This window comes from Pelobates fuscus, chromosome 13 (genome assembly GCF_036172605.1).
Source record: "Pelobates fuscus isolate aPelFus1 chromosome 13, aPelFus1.pri, whole genome shotgun sequence".
Classification (NCBI taxonomy): Eukaryota; Metazoa; Chordata; class Amphibia; order Anura; family Pelobatidae; genus Pelobates; species Pelobates fuscus.
In genome coordinates this window covers 104,899,901-104,913,128 of record NC_086329.1, presented here as the reverse complement: position 1 = coordinate 104,913,128, position 13,228 = coordinate 104,899,901, and the positions used below count along the sequence as shown (strand labels likewise).

The 13,228-nt window shown below is 43.5% G+C and overlaps 1 protein-coding gene across 3 annotated transcripts in view; it reads left to right on the top strand.

Moving 5' to 3' along the window:
• The window catches only part of ADAMTSL4 (ADAMTS like 4), a 131,424-nt gene that overhangs the window by 39,054 nt on the left and 79,142 nt on the right, over positions 1 to 13,228 (top strand). For all 3 annotated transcript variants that reach the window (XM_063439934.1, XM_063439933.1, XM_063439935.1), the window contains one exon: positions 6,267 to 6,339. In XM_063439934.1, the coding sequence (XP_063296004.1) occupies positions 6,268 to 6,339 (72 nt within the window). In that variant the 5' untranslated portion in view covers position 6,267. The remainder of the gene's footprint in view (positions 1 to 6,266; positions 6,340 to 13,228) is intronic.

Genomic DNA, 13,228 nt, shown 5'->3' with positions numbered 1-13,228 from the left:
ATTGGATTAATTGTTAAGTGTCGGGGTTAGTGTCTTACCTATTGGTTCAAAGAATTAAGAGGTTAGTCTCGTGCCCACCCACCAGAGGTGGGATTATTCTGGACACGGGTGGGGATAAGGGGGTCCTGAGCGTCATTTTACACGGTCAATGATATCAGGCTTCATGTCCAGGTGCAAGGTCTCTTATGAATAGAACATTTCATTACTACTGTGTTCTCGTGGCCTTCAAACTATACTATCTTATAAGTTCTAAGGAGTAGCCAGCAAGGTTTAAGGAGTAGCCAGCACCTCCTGGTGCTTGTCCTTGCAGGAAACACAGTCTTTGTCTACTATACTAATTGGGTTGAGAAGTTCAGTCACGTAAGGTAGTTTTAAAATGAACAAGTTAAGTCATGAGGACAAAATGGAGGATTGAAGAAGTCAGGTTAGGAGGACAAAATGGAGGATTGAAGAAGTCAGGTTAGGAGGACAAAATGGAGGATCATCACAGTATAAAGTTAAAATGGAGTTAGTACAATAATTCAATACAAGTACAATAAAGATTTTTAATAATCCCACATCAGTTGTACACTGACCAGTGGCTTCCTCATCAGTGTGACTTTCAGGAGTATATAGGCTAGGTGTGGAGTGTGTAACAAGGATGAAAGATTGGCTAGGTGAGGCTATATAAAAATCTCAACAAGCTGAGCTATGACCATGCTAGGCAAGAGTTCTTGGAGAGGTGAACAACAGAAAAAATAACGAGACTCAAAATTAGCGTTGGAGTTGGGCTGTAACCTGACAAGTTCTAGGGTGGTGCAAGTCCCGGAGTATGTTCAGTGTACCACACTCGGGGGGATGTGGTGCTATCAGCCAATGCCTCGGCTTGATGTGGTCGTGTGACCCCCGTGCGCCGACGGCTGCAACCGGGTGTATTCCTGCGGAGGCTGTGGATGTGGGTCGGGTTTGCTGTCCCCCTTGCTCCATGTTGCGTTGTGAGTCAGTGCGTTCAAGGTCCGGTGCCTCCTGAGGGAGCTCGGGTCCAGTGCTCCTGGGGGCTGCCTGTGTCTGCGGTATGCTGCTGGCATCTTCCTGCTTTGGAGCTGTGTAGAAGTGGGCGTCCTTGCCTTACGGGGCTGGGTTCTGGTACGACCCGGGGTTTTCCCCGTTGGGGTGATGCGGTGTGTGTCTACACCTGGTTTCTGGCTTTTGTGACTTGCCACCCCCTGCTGGTGCGGATGCCCCCTTTGGTGTTTTACCTCCGATGCTCTCGGTGCGGTGTGGCCCCAGATTCGGGGTGGTGGAGGTAAGGGTGCCGAGGCGAATCGCGGGGGTTTCCCAGGCCTCCCCTCTATCTGTACCGTGCGTCTCGGATGTTCTTTGTTGCATGGCTCAGTTGGCTGTAAGAGTGCCGTTAACTTATCCCAGAACTCATCAAAAAGCCGGTCAATAGGGTCTTTCTCGGTTTTGTCTGTGTCCAGATTAGGTAATAGTTGCTCAGTTCGTTGTGTTAGGTCGCGCTTGTCCGCCATCTTGGAGGCCCCAAAGCCTGCCTTGCTTATAGGATTCGCGGGCTTGGTCCGGGGGCGTAGGGCAAGGGGTTCTCCGTCCGGCGGGGACCGGGATATCCCCCACCGGTCCATAGGGGGGGGGGGGGGGGGAGCGTGTCACCTTCGCATGTAGCTGGTTGTGATCGGAGGGAAAGCGGCCGTCTTTCCTCTCCGCTTCCCGTGGTAGGCCTCAGCTCGCCGTAGCGGTGCCCGGTCAACCCGGGTGTCAAGTGCGGCATCTTTTGGTTCCAGCAGGGTTGCCTAATGCCGTGAGCCTGTTCACGGATGGTTTGGGGCTTTGCAGCTCTGGTAATGCTCAGATTTAGGGTACGTGTAGCAGGAGCTCAAGCAAAGCACGACCGTCCAGCTCGCTGGTTAGGCTCCGCCCCTCCCTGATATTATTTTTAAACTAATGGTATTAGATTTGTATATCTTTACACTATTCTAGGTTTTTTTTATAGAAATCTCTGTATAAAACGTTAAATCCATTAGAGAGGGAATGAAAAGAAAGCGGCAGGGCCACAACGTGCATCCACAGACAGTGTCCATTTCTCACTCGCCCACCTTATTTAACACTATGGAAATGTATACTGGGGTAATTATAAAAAGCTATCACCTTCTGATGCTCTCATTTCAGCTGACAGATGATGTACAAGCCCATGGCTGCTCAGCTATTTCTTTCAAAGTGCCATAGATACGTCTGTGACGTGGGGCTATTTTAATTTGCATAATATAGTCTGGCTTTGCAGGACAGTCTGGTATGCAATGTATATTATAACATAAAATCAATTCAATCAAAAATTGCAAAACCCATAGGTAACATTTAGTTGGCCTATCCGGTTGAGTCCCAACATGTAACAATTACCTTTCTTAAGAAACCAAGGGTTTCAGGCTTTGATTGAATTATAATCAATATGAAACAGAAGCTTCCTCCATCTAAAAAATAAAGCAGATCGAGCTCTCTTCCTATTTCACTGAAACTATTTTGGTCCAAACACAGACGGATTATCTTATAGGATCAATTGAATGCCTTATTTTTCCCTCTATTTAATCAAGATGTAAAAATATTACCTTAATAACTTTCTGATTTACCCCGTCCTTTGAAGAAGAGAACATAATTTGTGGTTTTTGTAGCACTTTTCTCCCTGTGGGACTCAAAGCACTTTACAAATATACAAACGTATAGATATAAAAGTTAGGAGTTTCTGAGGTCAGGTGAGCGGACTGAATGCCTGATGGAAAAAAAAAAAAAGTTTATGCCTGAGTTTTGTCCTGCCTAGGGAAGCACAAAACCAGGATACACCACTGACTGTGGGCCTTGATTGTTTAAGGCTTTGAAGGTTAGCAGGCCAATTTTAAAATATGTTCGCCATTTACATCTCAAATATGTTTACAGTTTGAGCCAGTCACTTATTCTATAGCACCAAAAGTTGTAAAATATCTATTACCAAAGTCTAGGCCAATCTATCTTTTATTGAATGGTGTACCCAATTCACTGGCCAAGTCGGTATAGTGACATTCGTTTGGTGACCTTTTTCTTTCTTCTGACAGATGGTCACTAACACAGATCCACCTACCTTACTGTGTGTTTAGGAAGCCTGTACAACTTTCACCTTCACTGTGTACCTCGTTGGTAACACCCCTGTCTCAGAATGGTAATACTGATCATATTTACAGAATCCTCCGCAGTTTATGTGGAAATCGTATAAATCCTCTGTAGTTTCAGACTGACTTTGACTTCCCTTTTTTCCCCTGAGGGAAAACAATATTGATCTACCGTCCCTGTGTTCTAGTATTTTTTTTTCTGCATTCTGTATTTATCAAATAAAAAGCTATGCTAATCAGGGTCTTTTCTATATAACCTAATTTTGACTTCTGACATGTCTGGGATTACACCATTTACCACTTCACCACCTACACTCTTCTTATTACTCCACCTTGGTGTTTTATATTCAGGTTTTGCTATATTCATTTGGTCTTTACTTTCATGCAGGGGTTGTCCACCAATTGCCGTTTGAATTTAAATGTTCATTTTGCCAACTGGATTCTTTGATTCATTGATCGGGATACAGTAAGTAGGTCCATCTCCGATGTGAGGAGACTTGGAGGGCGATCTCCTCCAGTGCGGGAACAAGTGTTGGGATGCTGACTGTATGATTACTGTCAGATTGGCCATACTTTAAACGTTGTTTGCCAGTGGGCTCTGCTTGGCATTCTTTGTGGTGGGCTCACCCCAATATAAAATGTGATAAAAACTCAAAAGCGGATTCTCTCACGGTGCATTCTCTCTTTTTGTGCCCCTTTATCCTCACGTTCTATAACCACAGTCTTCTTACTTCGGATTGGTTTAAAGCAAAAAAAGAAACCCTTTCAAAAGGCTATTTACAGAATGGCTTAAATGCATTAACACATCTGAGTAAACCCAGTCTCTCCTGAAAAGCTGCATTGAGTGCACCGAATGGCGTGGTATATATGCTATAGCAGCCGTTGGGGCAGGCTGTCGGGAGTTCAAAGCTCTCCCCGGCCACTACATCTATTCTATCTCAGTCACTCTGCATTGTAATACTATGCAATCCATGTCTACGCAATCGGTGTAATGCACAACGGATGCCATGAAATATAGAACCAAATAATACACAAAATGCTTTTCCCAATGGACCTGTTGGGGTTATTCATTTAATTTGTAGGAAATTAAATACGAATGGCATAAGGTGACACAAAATTGATGGTTTGGAAATATTCTCGAAAATTGCTGAGTCACAGCTTGCCTAGTTTAGTTTGCTAAAATTTGGTTTTTAGGGAATAACTCATTGTCTGAGGCATCAAGACTATATTCCGTGTGCCTAGGTTGCGGAACCTGCTTCCTGACTGCCAGCCATTTTGTTCTGTTCTGGTTGTAGAAATCTGTGTGTGTGTGTGTGTTTAGTATGCATTGACCGCTTTTACCTCCACTATACATTATGTACTCCTTTCTGTATGACCTTTAAATGTAATCCACGATAAGACGTGCTCTCTGTCACTCAGGATCACCATACATTATTATTATAGTTCGTATAGTTCCAACTTATCCTGCAGTGCTTTACCATTTTAAAAAGGAGATTTAGTAGCAAATTAGGATTTATTTTGACAGGAACGCGAGGTTACCGAGGACTCTGCTCTAACATGAGCAATGTGGACCTCTTGTAACCCAGCAGGTTATTTAAGCTTTGTGCAGGAATCTTTCTTCCACTTACCTGATATCATTCTCATGTAATCATACCATGAAATCTTTATTCAATTGGAAAATTTGTTCTTGGCAAGCTCACACTGTCTAGTAACAAATTGTAGCACGTTTTGTTCCTCTCTACTGTATATCTTGACCATTCTTTATACGTTGTTTTGTTTTTTTCTTTTCCCAAACAATTTAATAGAATTGTTTGACACTATTTTTGTATTTAATCCTCCTCGTGTAATATGAACAATTTTATTGGTTTTATAAGAATCTTGGAGCAGAATAAGATCTTTGTCCAAGTAGTTCTACAAGAATTGGACAAAATGACAGGATAAAATCTGAGGACGATCTCCCATTCCAAACCGTGGTGAGAGACCACTTCCAGCTACCTGCTAGACAACCAGGATAACATTGAGCTGGAACGTCAGTTGATGAGACTCCAGCTCCTATCACCAGAAGCTGAGGGCAGAAACATTGGTGCATTGCTTGGAATTTTAGCCAGTAAAGAACCAATATCAGACTGTGTTGTCATAACAAGTCCAGTCCTCAGAAATCCTACTTCTGGCATTGAACGCAGTATTTCTCCAGTAAAACCTCATAGAGCTACAGTCTTGTTGGCATGGTGTCTGCATGGACATGAGTATGTTATTGTCATAGTATGTGACTGGTCCATAAATGAAAAACCTCTTTAGAGAAATAAAGGGCTTAAAGTTCTCAGGGGGGAAATAAATACTTATTCCAAACAGTGGATAAAAACCTGAAGCACAACCTAGAACTCAACGGCAGAATAAAACCAATTCCGAGCAGTGGTGGATAGCATAAATCAGGAACCCTATGACAGACAAGGCAGCACATTGTATTAACTACCTGGCAACTCCACTCTCAGGGCAGATCAGAATTTGTGACTAAGCTCTGTTTATTCCAAATGAAGTCTTCTTTTTATCTTGTAGTTGGAAGTGCTGATTATTTGATCTATTTTAGGAATATGGAAAGTTTAGCGGATCTTGCCAGACGTCCGAGTGTGCTATTAACATGATTTTAAAAGCAGAGGCAGCCTTAGAAGGTTAGGGACACTTTGTATCTTTTTAACTCTCAGGGAGTAATTTGTGGTTAAAATTCTTCGTTCCTCTGTTTTTCTTGGTGTGTTTTTTTTTTTCCCCAGACCAGTTACGTCATTCAGTTTTGTCATTCTGTATGCATTGATTTTATTGTAATGTACTAAGTTACCGAACAGGTGCTGATATTCTGATATATCTGATATATCCTTCTAATGGAACTCATAAAAATCAGTGGGCTTCATTAATGTTGACCTTTTCCATGCGGAGATTGCAAATCCACAAGAGTTATAGAGGTTTAGGTGCAATCGGACGGAACGTCCCCCCCCCAATTGTCTTAATCGCTATGCAATACCAAGGCTCTAAATGGGAAAAGGATGATGTGATTTGTAGTCTAGCTACCTTAATTGATTTTTCTCATGAAATCATGTTTGTTGTAACGATAAAGGTTATTTTTTTTTCTTTCCCCAGAATGTTCCTTTTTGGCTGTCTGCTCCTGTTCCTCAATCTAATGGCTGCTCAGCTCTGCAGGGGCAGTGACCAGGTGAGTGTCCGCTCTTGTCTGGGATGTAAAATGGAACCATTTAGAAAAATAATAGAAGAATTCCATTATACGAGACTTAATAAATGTCAGTTTTGTTCATTTATGCTACCTGTGTTTTGATGAAATCATACATACACAAACCACAGATCAGTGTTCCACACGAGTATCCTGCATGCATTGTAGAGGTTAGTGAATTGTATTTACCATAATGCTTGGTGGTCTCTTAACTGGACGAGCATCAAATGGTGGCAGTACCAAGATTAGCCTGAACTGCCTTAACGTAACGAACGATGGAAATGTCTCAATTCACTGTTTGCCACCTTGACAACAGAGCCTGCCACCCAATCACTACCCGCTCTGTGTACCATATTGTTGCATCAAGTTCAGCCTGATGAATGAATTAAATAAAACCCAACTCTGAGAATGAGTTGTGCTAACCGCTGTATAAGTAAAGGATGATTTCCTACATTTGTATTGCAGTGAAAGTGAAGGCAATGGTGGTCCTAATACCTTATTAATTACATATTGTCTAGATGTAACGGGGTGCTATGGTACAAGTGACAGAATAAATCCCCCAGATAGATCTCATTTTCCTAGACACAGCACTCTATCTGAAATGAATCCGTGTTTTTCTATGGTCATCCTGGTAGCAGGTATTCACTGAGCAATATATTCTGAGAGTCCAGATAAGATAAGAGGTGAGGACTGAATGAGAAGATACAGATACATTTCCTGTCTCCGCGATTCGCATGTTTCACATTAAGCCTCGCTATTCCACAGTGGCAGCACTTTGACAGCAATTCAGTATTTTATATAATATCTGAATAATGGGGTTGTTTTTAGATATGTGCGTCCTGAACCCTAGATGCATTTTCCCCTTAATACACTATCTTTTTATACTGTGTGACGTTTTCTGGATAGCAGCTAATGTTGGTATAAGCGAAAGGCATCTTTTAATATCCAGGAAGAGCTGTGATATACTTGGTCTACCTGTGCAAAATTTCTGATTAGCTATTGTGGTCAATGTTATTATTGTCTTTTTTTCATAAATACAAGAATACAGGCAGTCCAATGGAAAAGACACAAAGCAGGGATAGAATACCGGCAGTCCAATGGAAAAGACACAAAGCAGGGATAGAATACCGGCAGTCCAATGGAAAAGACACAAAGCAGGGATAGAATGCCGGCAGTCCAATGGAAAAGACACAAAGCAGGGATAGAATGCCGGCAGTCCAATGGAACAGACCCAAAGCAGGGATAGAATGCCGGCAGTCTAATGGAACAGACCCAAAGCAGGGATAGAATACCGGCAGTCCAATGGAACAGACCCAAAGCAGGGATAGAATGCCGGCAGTCTAATGGAACAGACCCAAAGCAGGGATAGAATGCAGGCAGTCTAATGGAACAGACCCAAAGCAGGGATAGAATACCGGCAGTCCAATGGAACAGACCCAAAGCAGGGATAGAATGCCGGCAGTCTAATGGAACAGACCCAAAGCAGGGATAGAATACCGGCAGTCCAATGGAACCGACCCAAAGCAGGGATAGAATGCCGGCAGTCTAATGGAACAGACCCAAAGCAGGGATAGAATGCCGGCAGTCCAATGGAACAGACCCAAAGCAGGGATAGAATGCCGGCAGTCTAATGGAACAGACCCAAAGCAGGGATAGAATACCGGCAGTCCAATGGAACAGACCCAAAGCAGGGATAGAATACCGGCAGTCTAATGGAACAGACCCAAAGCAGGGATAGAATGCCGGCTGTCTAATGGAACAGACCCAAAGCAGGGATAGATCAAATGTAGAAAAATACATGTAATATGCTAATACTGATGGAACCTGTGCACCGTGTTCAAGAGCTTGCAATATAAATAATCAACTTCGTTGTGTTTCTCATAAGCATTTGTCTGATCCACAATATATGAAACATTGCATTGACTAAGCATCTTCTGGTGTTTCATTTACATATCCCAGTTCTATACAAACCTACATAATCATGTGTTGTTGTATTTGGACATTTAGACTGTGGCTTCTTAATCCTCAAATTGTTGCACCCTTTCTCCCCCATCAGCTAATTTCCATCTGTACAGGGGAAGCTGATTGTATTGACCTCTTGGCTATATAGGAGAAAGTACTTTCACTTTAATTGAATGCTTTCTGTGTTTAGACAATGGAGAAAGTTTGGGTCTTGATGCAAGGAGAATGGAGCTGGGGAATAATGACTGCTGTTCATCCCATCCCGCTTCCTGCTGGGTTCATGGAGGGCTCCGGATCTGAGCATTTAATCTGGCCCCTGTGTGCTCAGCACAGTATACAATCTCCGGACAGCTGACCGCATTAGGTCATTTTCTTGCTGTGTGCTGACCTCCCCATCAATACCTTTTGCATTCTGGGCATGCTTTCTCCTTTCTCATTACAATGACATTTCTATGTCAGCTCAGGGCCTGGTTAAACCATATCACACCTAATGCGAGATACCTTGCCAGGACCCATTTATTTGGCCCATGCTATCCAGTACGACATTGATTAACCTGCCTCCAATGGGGCAACATACTTGCTCAGCATTTTGTTTTCACTGTTAGGGAGTTTTGTGAATTGGGACTGATTGGGATTTTGATCCCATCTGTGGATAATCTAGGAGAAAAGATCTTGTACATCAGTGAGTGAATGTTTCCATAGTGTAGTGGCATATAGCCTTGTTTATATTTCGCATATTGCCTGTTAGTGTTTATAAAGTGCTAAAACAATCCAATGCAAAGTACAAGATTGGGATTTAGAACATCTAGTGATCTGTATTTATGTAGTATTAAAGGAACATTATAGGGTCAGGAAGACAAACAGGAATTCCTGGCACTATAGTGCTAAAAACACCATCTAGCCCCCTCCCTCCCACCCATTTATTTATTTATAAAATATTTTACCAGGATGGATACATTGAGATTTCTCTTGTTTCCTAGTATGTCCTAGTTACCCCCTAAATATCGTAAAATATTACCTTTTATTCCATTCTGCTGCTGCTGGCTCTGCCCTGATCTGCCTGCTTGGCTGACATCAGAAGTGTTGATCAAAGCCAATCACAGTGCTTCCCACAGGAAAGCAATGGATTGGCTGAGCTTGTCAATGAGGCAGATCAGGGGCAGAGCCAGCACAAGCCCAACACAGCCCTGCCCCATCAGCATCTCCTCAGATATATATTGAATCAACGCATCTTTCTGAGTAAAGTTTAGTGTCTGCATGCAGAGGGTGGAGACACTGAATGTCAGTAACACTGTGCAGCACTGCCTCAGGAAGCACCTCTAGCAGCCATTTTAAGGTGTGGCTAGTAGGTATCCCTAGACTGTAATGTAAGCATTTCTCTGAAAAAACAGTTTACTGCAAAAAAGCCTGAAGGGAATGATTATACTCACAAGAACAAAAGCTATAAGCTGTAGTTGTTATGGGGACTGTAGTGTCCCTTTAATGTGTACATGATCAGGAAGTAATGAATTCCCAAAGACCCCTAAGATCATACAGCTTATAAAAAAAAAAACACTGTGCCAGCACAAACAAGATTTGACACCTCACACACTCTTGCAGCTATATCTGATAAGTGCAGTGGCGGATCCAGGTGGGGGGGAGGGGGGGGGGGGCGACGTCCCCCTCCCCCCGAGATTCTCCCCTGCCGGTTAATGGCAGGGCTGGCATTGCCCAAGTGACAGCCCTGCAATGTGCCTGCGGACCAGAGGGGAGATCAGAGTTCTGCCTCTCTGGTCCACAGGCACGGTGCTGGCAGCCGGCCGGGGAGGGAGAGAGGACCCGGGAGCTCAGCCTGTAGCTCCTCCGGGTCCTCCTCTCGCGAGATTTGGAGCGTTGCTGCGGTTACCACGGCAACGCTCCAAATCTCGCGAGAGTGAACTCTAGCCCTGTAGCTGGGCTAGAGTTCATCTCACCACCACTGGGACCACCAGGGAATCCCCACCGGACCACCAAGGGCTAAGAAATGCCCCCCCCCCCCCCTCCTCCCAGTAAAGGTAAAAAGGGAAGGGGGGACATGAATATCTTAATTTTAATTAAAAAAAAAAAAGCCTCCCTACCCTCCTTATCCCCCATACACACACTGCCCCAGAAACACTGCCCCATACACACACTACACACACTGCCCCACAAACACTGCCCCCATACACACACTACGCACACTGCCCCTCAAACACTGCCCCCATACACACACTACGCACACTGCCCCTCAAACACTGCCCCCATACACACACTACACACACTGCCCCCATACACACACTACACACACTGCCCCCATACACACACTACACACACGGCCCCCATACACACACACTGCCACCCTCACATACACACTGCACCGCTCACACACACTGCCCCACACACACACTGCAACCCTGACATATACACACTGCAACCCTGACATATACACACTGCAACCCTGACATATACACACTGCAACCCTGACATACACACACTGCAACCCTGACATACACACACTGCAACCCTGACATACACACACTGCAACCCTGACATACACACACTGCAACCCTGACATACACTGCCACCCTCACGCACTCTCACTGCACCACTCACACACACTTCACCCCTAACACATACCACTGCTCCTATGCCCAATATCCCAGCAGACCCCAGGTAAGTTGTCAAACTGTTCTTAAACGGTTTGACTACTTACTCTGGGATGGGATCCTGGCACTACTGGCGCCATAACTACTACACTGAGCTGTAGTGGTTATTGTGCCTGGATTATTTCTTTGAATTATCTTCAAGTGCCCCTCCTGAGATCAGGTTCTGGATCCGCCACTGGATAAGTGTGTGTTTTTATGTATTTTAATGATGTACACCAGGGGAGCCCAAAAGATTGATTTCCAGATGTTGTAAAACTAAAACTCCCATGATGGGTTTAGAATGACAAAGGATCATGGGATCTGTAGCTTTAAAACATCTGGGCGTCTACCATTTGGGCACCCCTGATGTACACCTTAACGTATGTGACGACGCTCTGCAATGTCTATATATTCAGGTTATTTTAGCTAACTCGGTATATAAATCGTCTGTGCCAGCACAATGTAGTTTTGTGTACACGTATAATTTATGTATCGATGTTTGGAATCCACACGTGTGTTATTTAATACCTCGATATCCTGCTTACTGCGTGTCTGTTGTAACATTATAAGGGCTTCTTCACTGTAAGTGATTACGATTTGCAACCATAGGGGCTGTTTACGAATGTTGAGTTGCAGAGCGTATCACTACATGTGACTGAGGATATGAGAAATCTTTTCATGTCCTTTATAGAAATCAGAATAACCCGAAACAAACTCCTTGCCTGCACGGTTACCTGCTGGGATAATAAACTCAAATACTGTAAGATCTGACCAAAAGGGCATTCAGATTGTTTGAACTGGTTGTTCAAAGTGCTTGTAATGGAATTAATTGTTGAGGCACTTCGCGGGTTTTAAAGTGTTTAAAAACGAGTATTTTAAGCCTTAGAAGTGGTTGCAATGTGACGGCAGTAGTGCCTGTGTCTGATAACCATTAGCTGAGTGGATTGATTTATGTTATAGGCTCATGGACCCAACGAGGGACATGTTTCACATTATTCTCCCTGATTCATTTCTGTAATTCTACATCAAAGTACCCAGTGGGTCTATCCTAAAGTTAACCTGTCAAGCTGTGCAAAGACTTTGCATACTGGGGGCTCTAGGGATGAGATAATGCACATCTCCTGGTCTCAAAAGCCATTCAGTGGCTGAGTAATAGAGGAGGTGTAGATTCATGGAAAGTCAGTCATTTGCTCTACAAATATTGGACCAGACTATTCCTCATATCCTTCAGAATCCAATGTGACATATGTGCATCCATGATCTGGGTGCTAAGAAACTCTACAAACACATCTGCTTAATTAATAGAAGCAACAAATATTTTAACGAAGAGAAGGCATTGGGATCAGTGTGAATGCAGTGATGAAAATGCAGTTTTAGTGTGTGAATTCAGCTGTCTATTTGTGTGTGTGTTTGTGTGTGTGTGTGGGAGGGGTGCGGGGGGTCAGTGTGTGAGAATGCAGAGTGTTTTTTGTGTAGAAGGGTCAGTGTGTATATATGTATGCTAAGTGTTTTTGTGTAAAAGGGTCAGTGTGTGTGAAAGCAGCCTGCATTTGTGTAGAAGGGTGTGTGTGTGTGTGTGTGGGTGTGAAAGCAGCCTGCATTTGTGTAGAAGGGTGTGTGTGAATGCAGCCTGTATTTGTGAAGAAGGGTCAGTGTGTATGAAGCCTGCATTTGTGTAGAAGGGTCAGTGTGTGTGTGTGTGTGTGTGTGTGTGAATGAAGCATGTATTCGTGTAGAAGGGTCAGTGTGTGTATGTGTGTGTGAATCAAGCCTGTATTTGTGTAGAAGGGTCAGTGTGTGTGTGTGTGTGTGAATGCAGCCTGTATTTGTGTAGAAGGGTCAGTGTGTGTGTGTGTGTGTCTGTGTGTGAATGAAACCTGTATTTGTGAAGAAGAGTCAGTGTGTGTGTGTGTGTGTCTGTGTGTGAATGAAGCCTATATTTGTGTAGAAGGGTCAGTGTGTATGTGTGTGTGTGTGTGTGTGTGTGTGTGTGTGAATGCAGAGTGTATTAGTGAGGAAGGTCGGTGTGTACATACCCCCAAGACATTGCAATTCTGTCTCCTGTGCCTCTTCAGGACATTTTGCTATATCTTATTCCAGGAACGATTGACTAGACTTTAGATCGCTTAGCTCTATATTTCCTGTGATTCTCGCACAGCCTATACGCTGTTATATTTATAAAGTACCAACATATTCTTTATTAATTCACATGACTTTTGGTGAAAAACAATATATTTGTCTGTTTGCAAATGTTTTGTTATGACATTTCA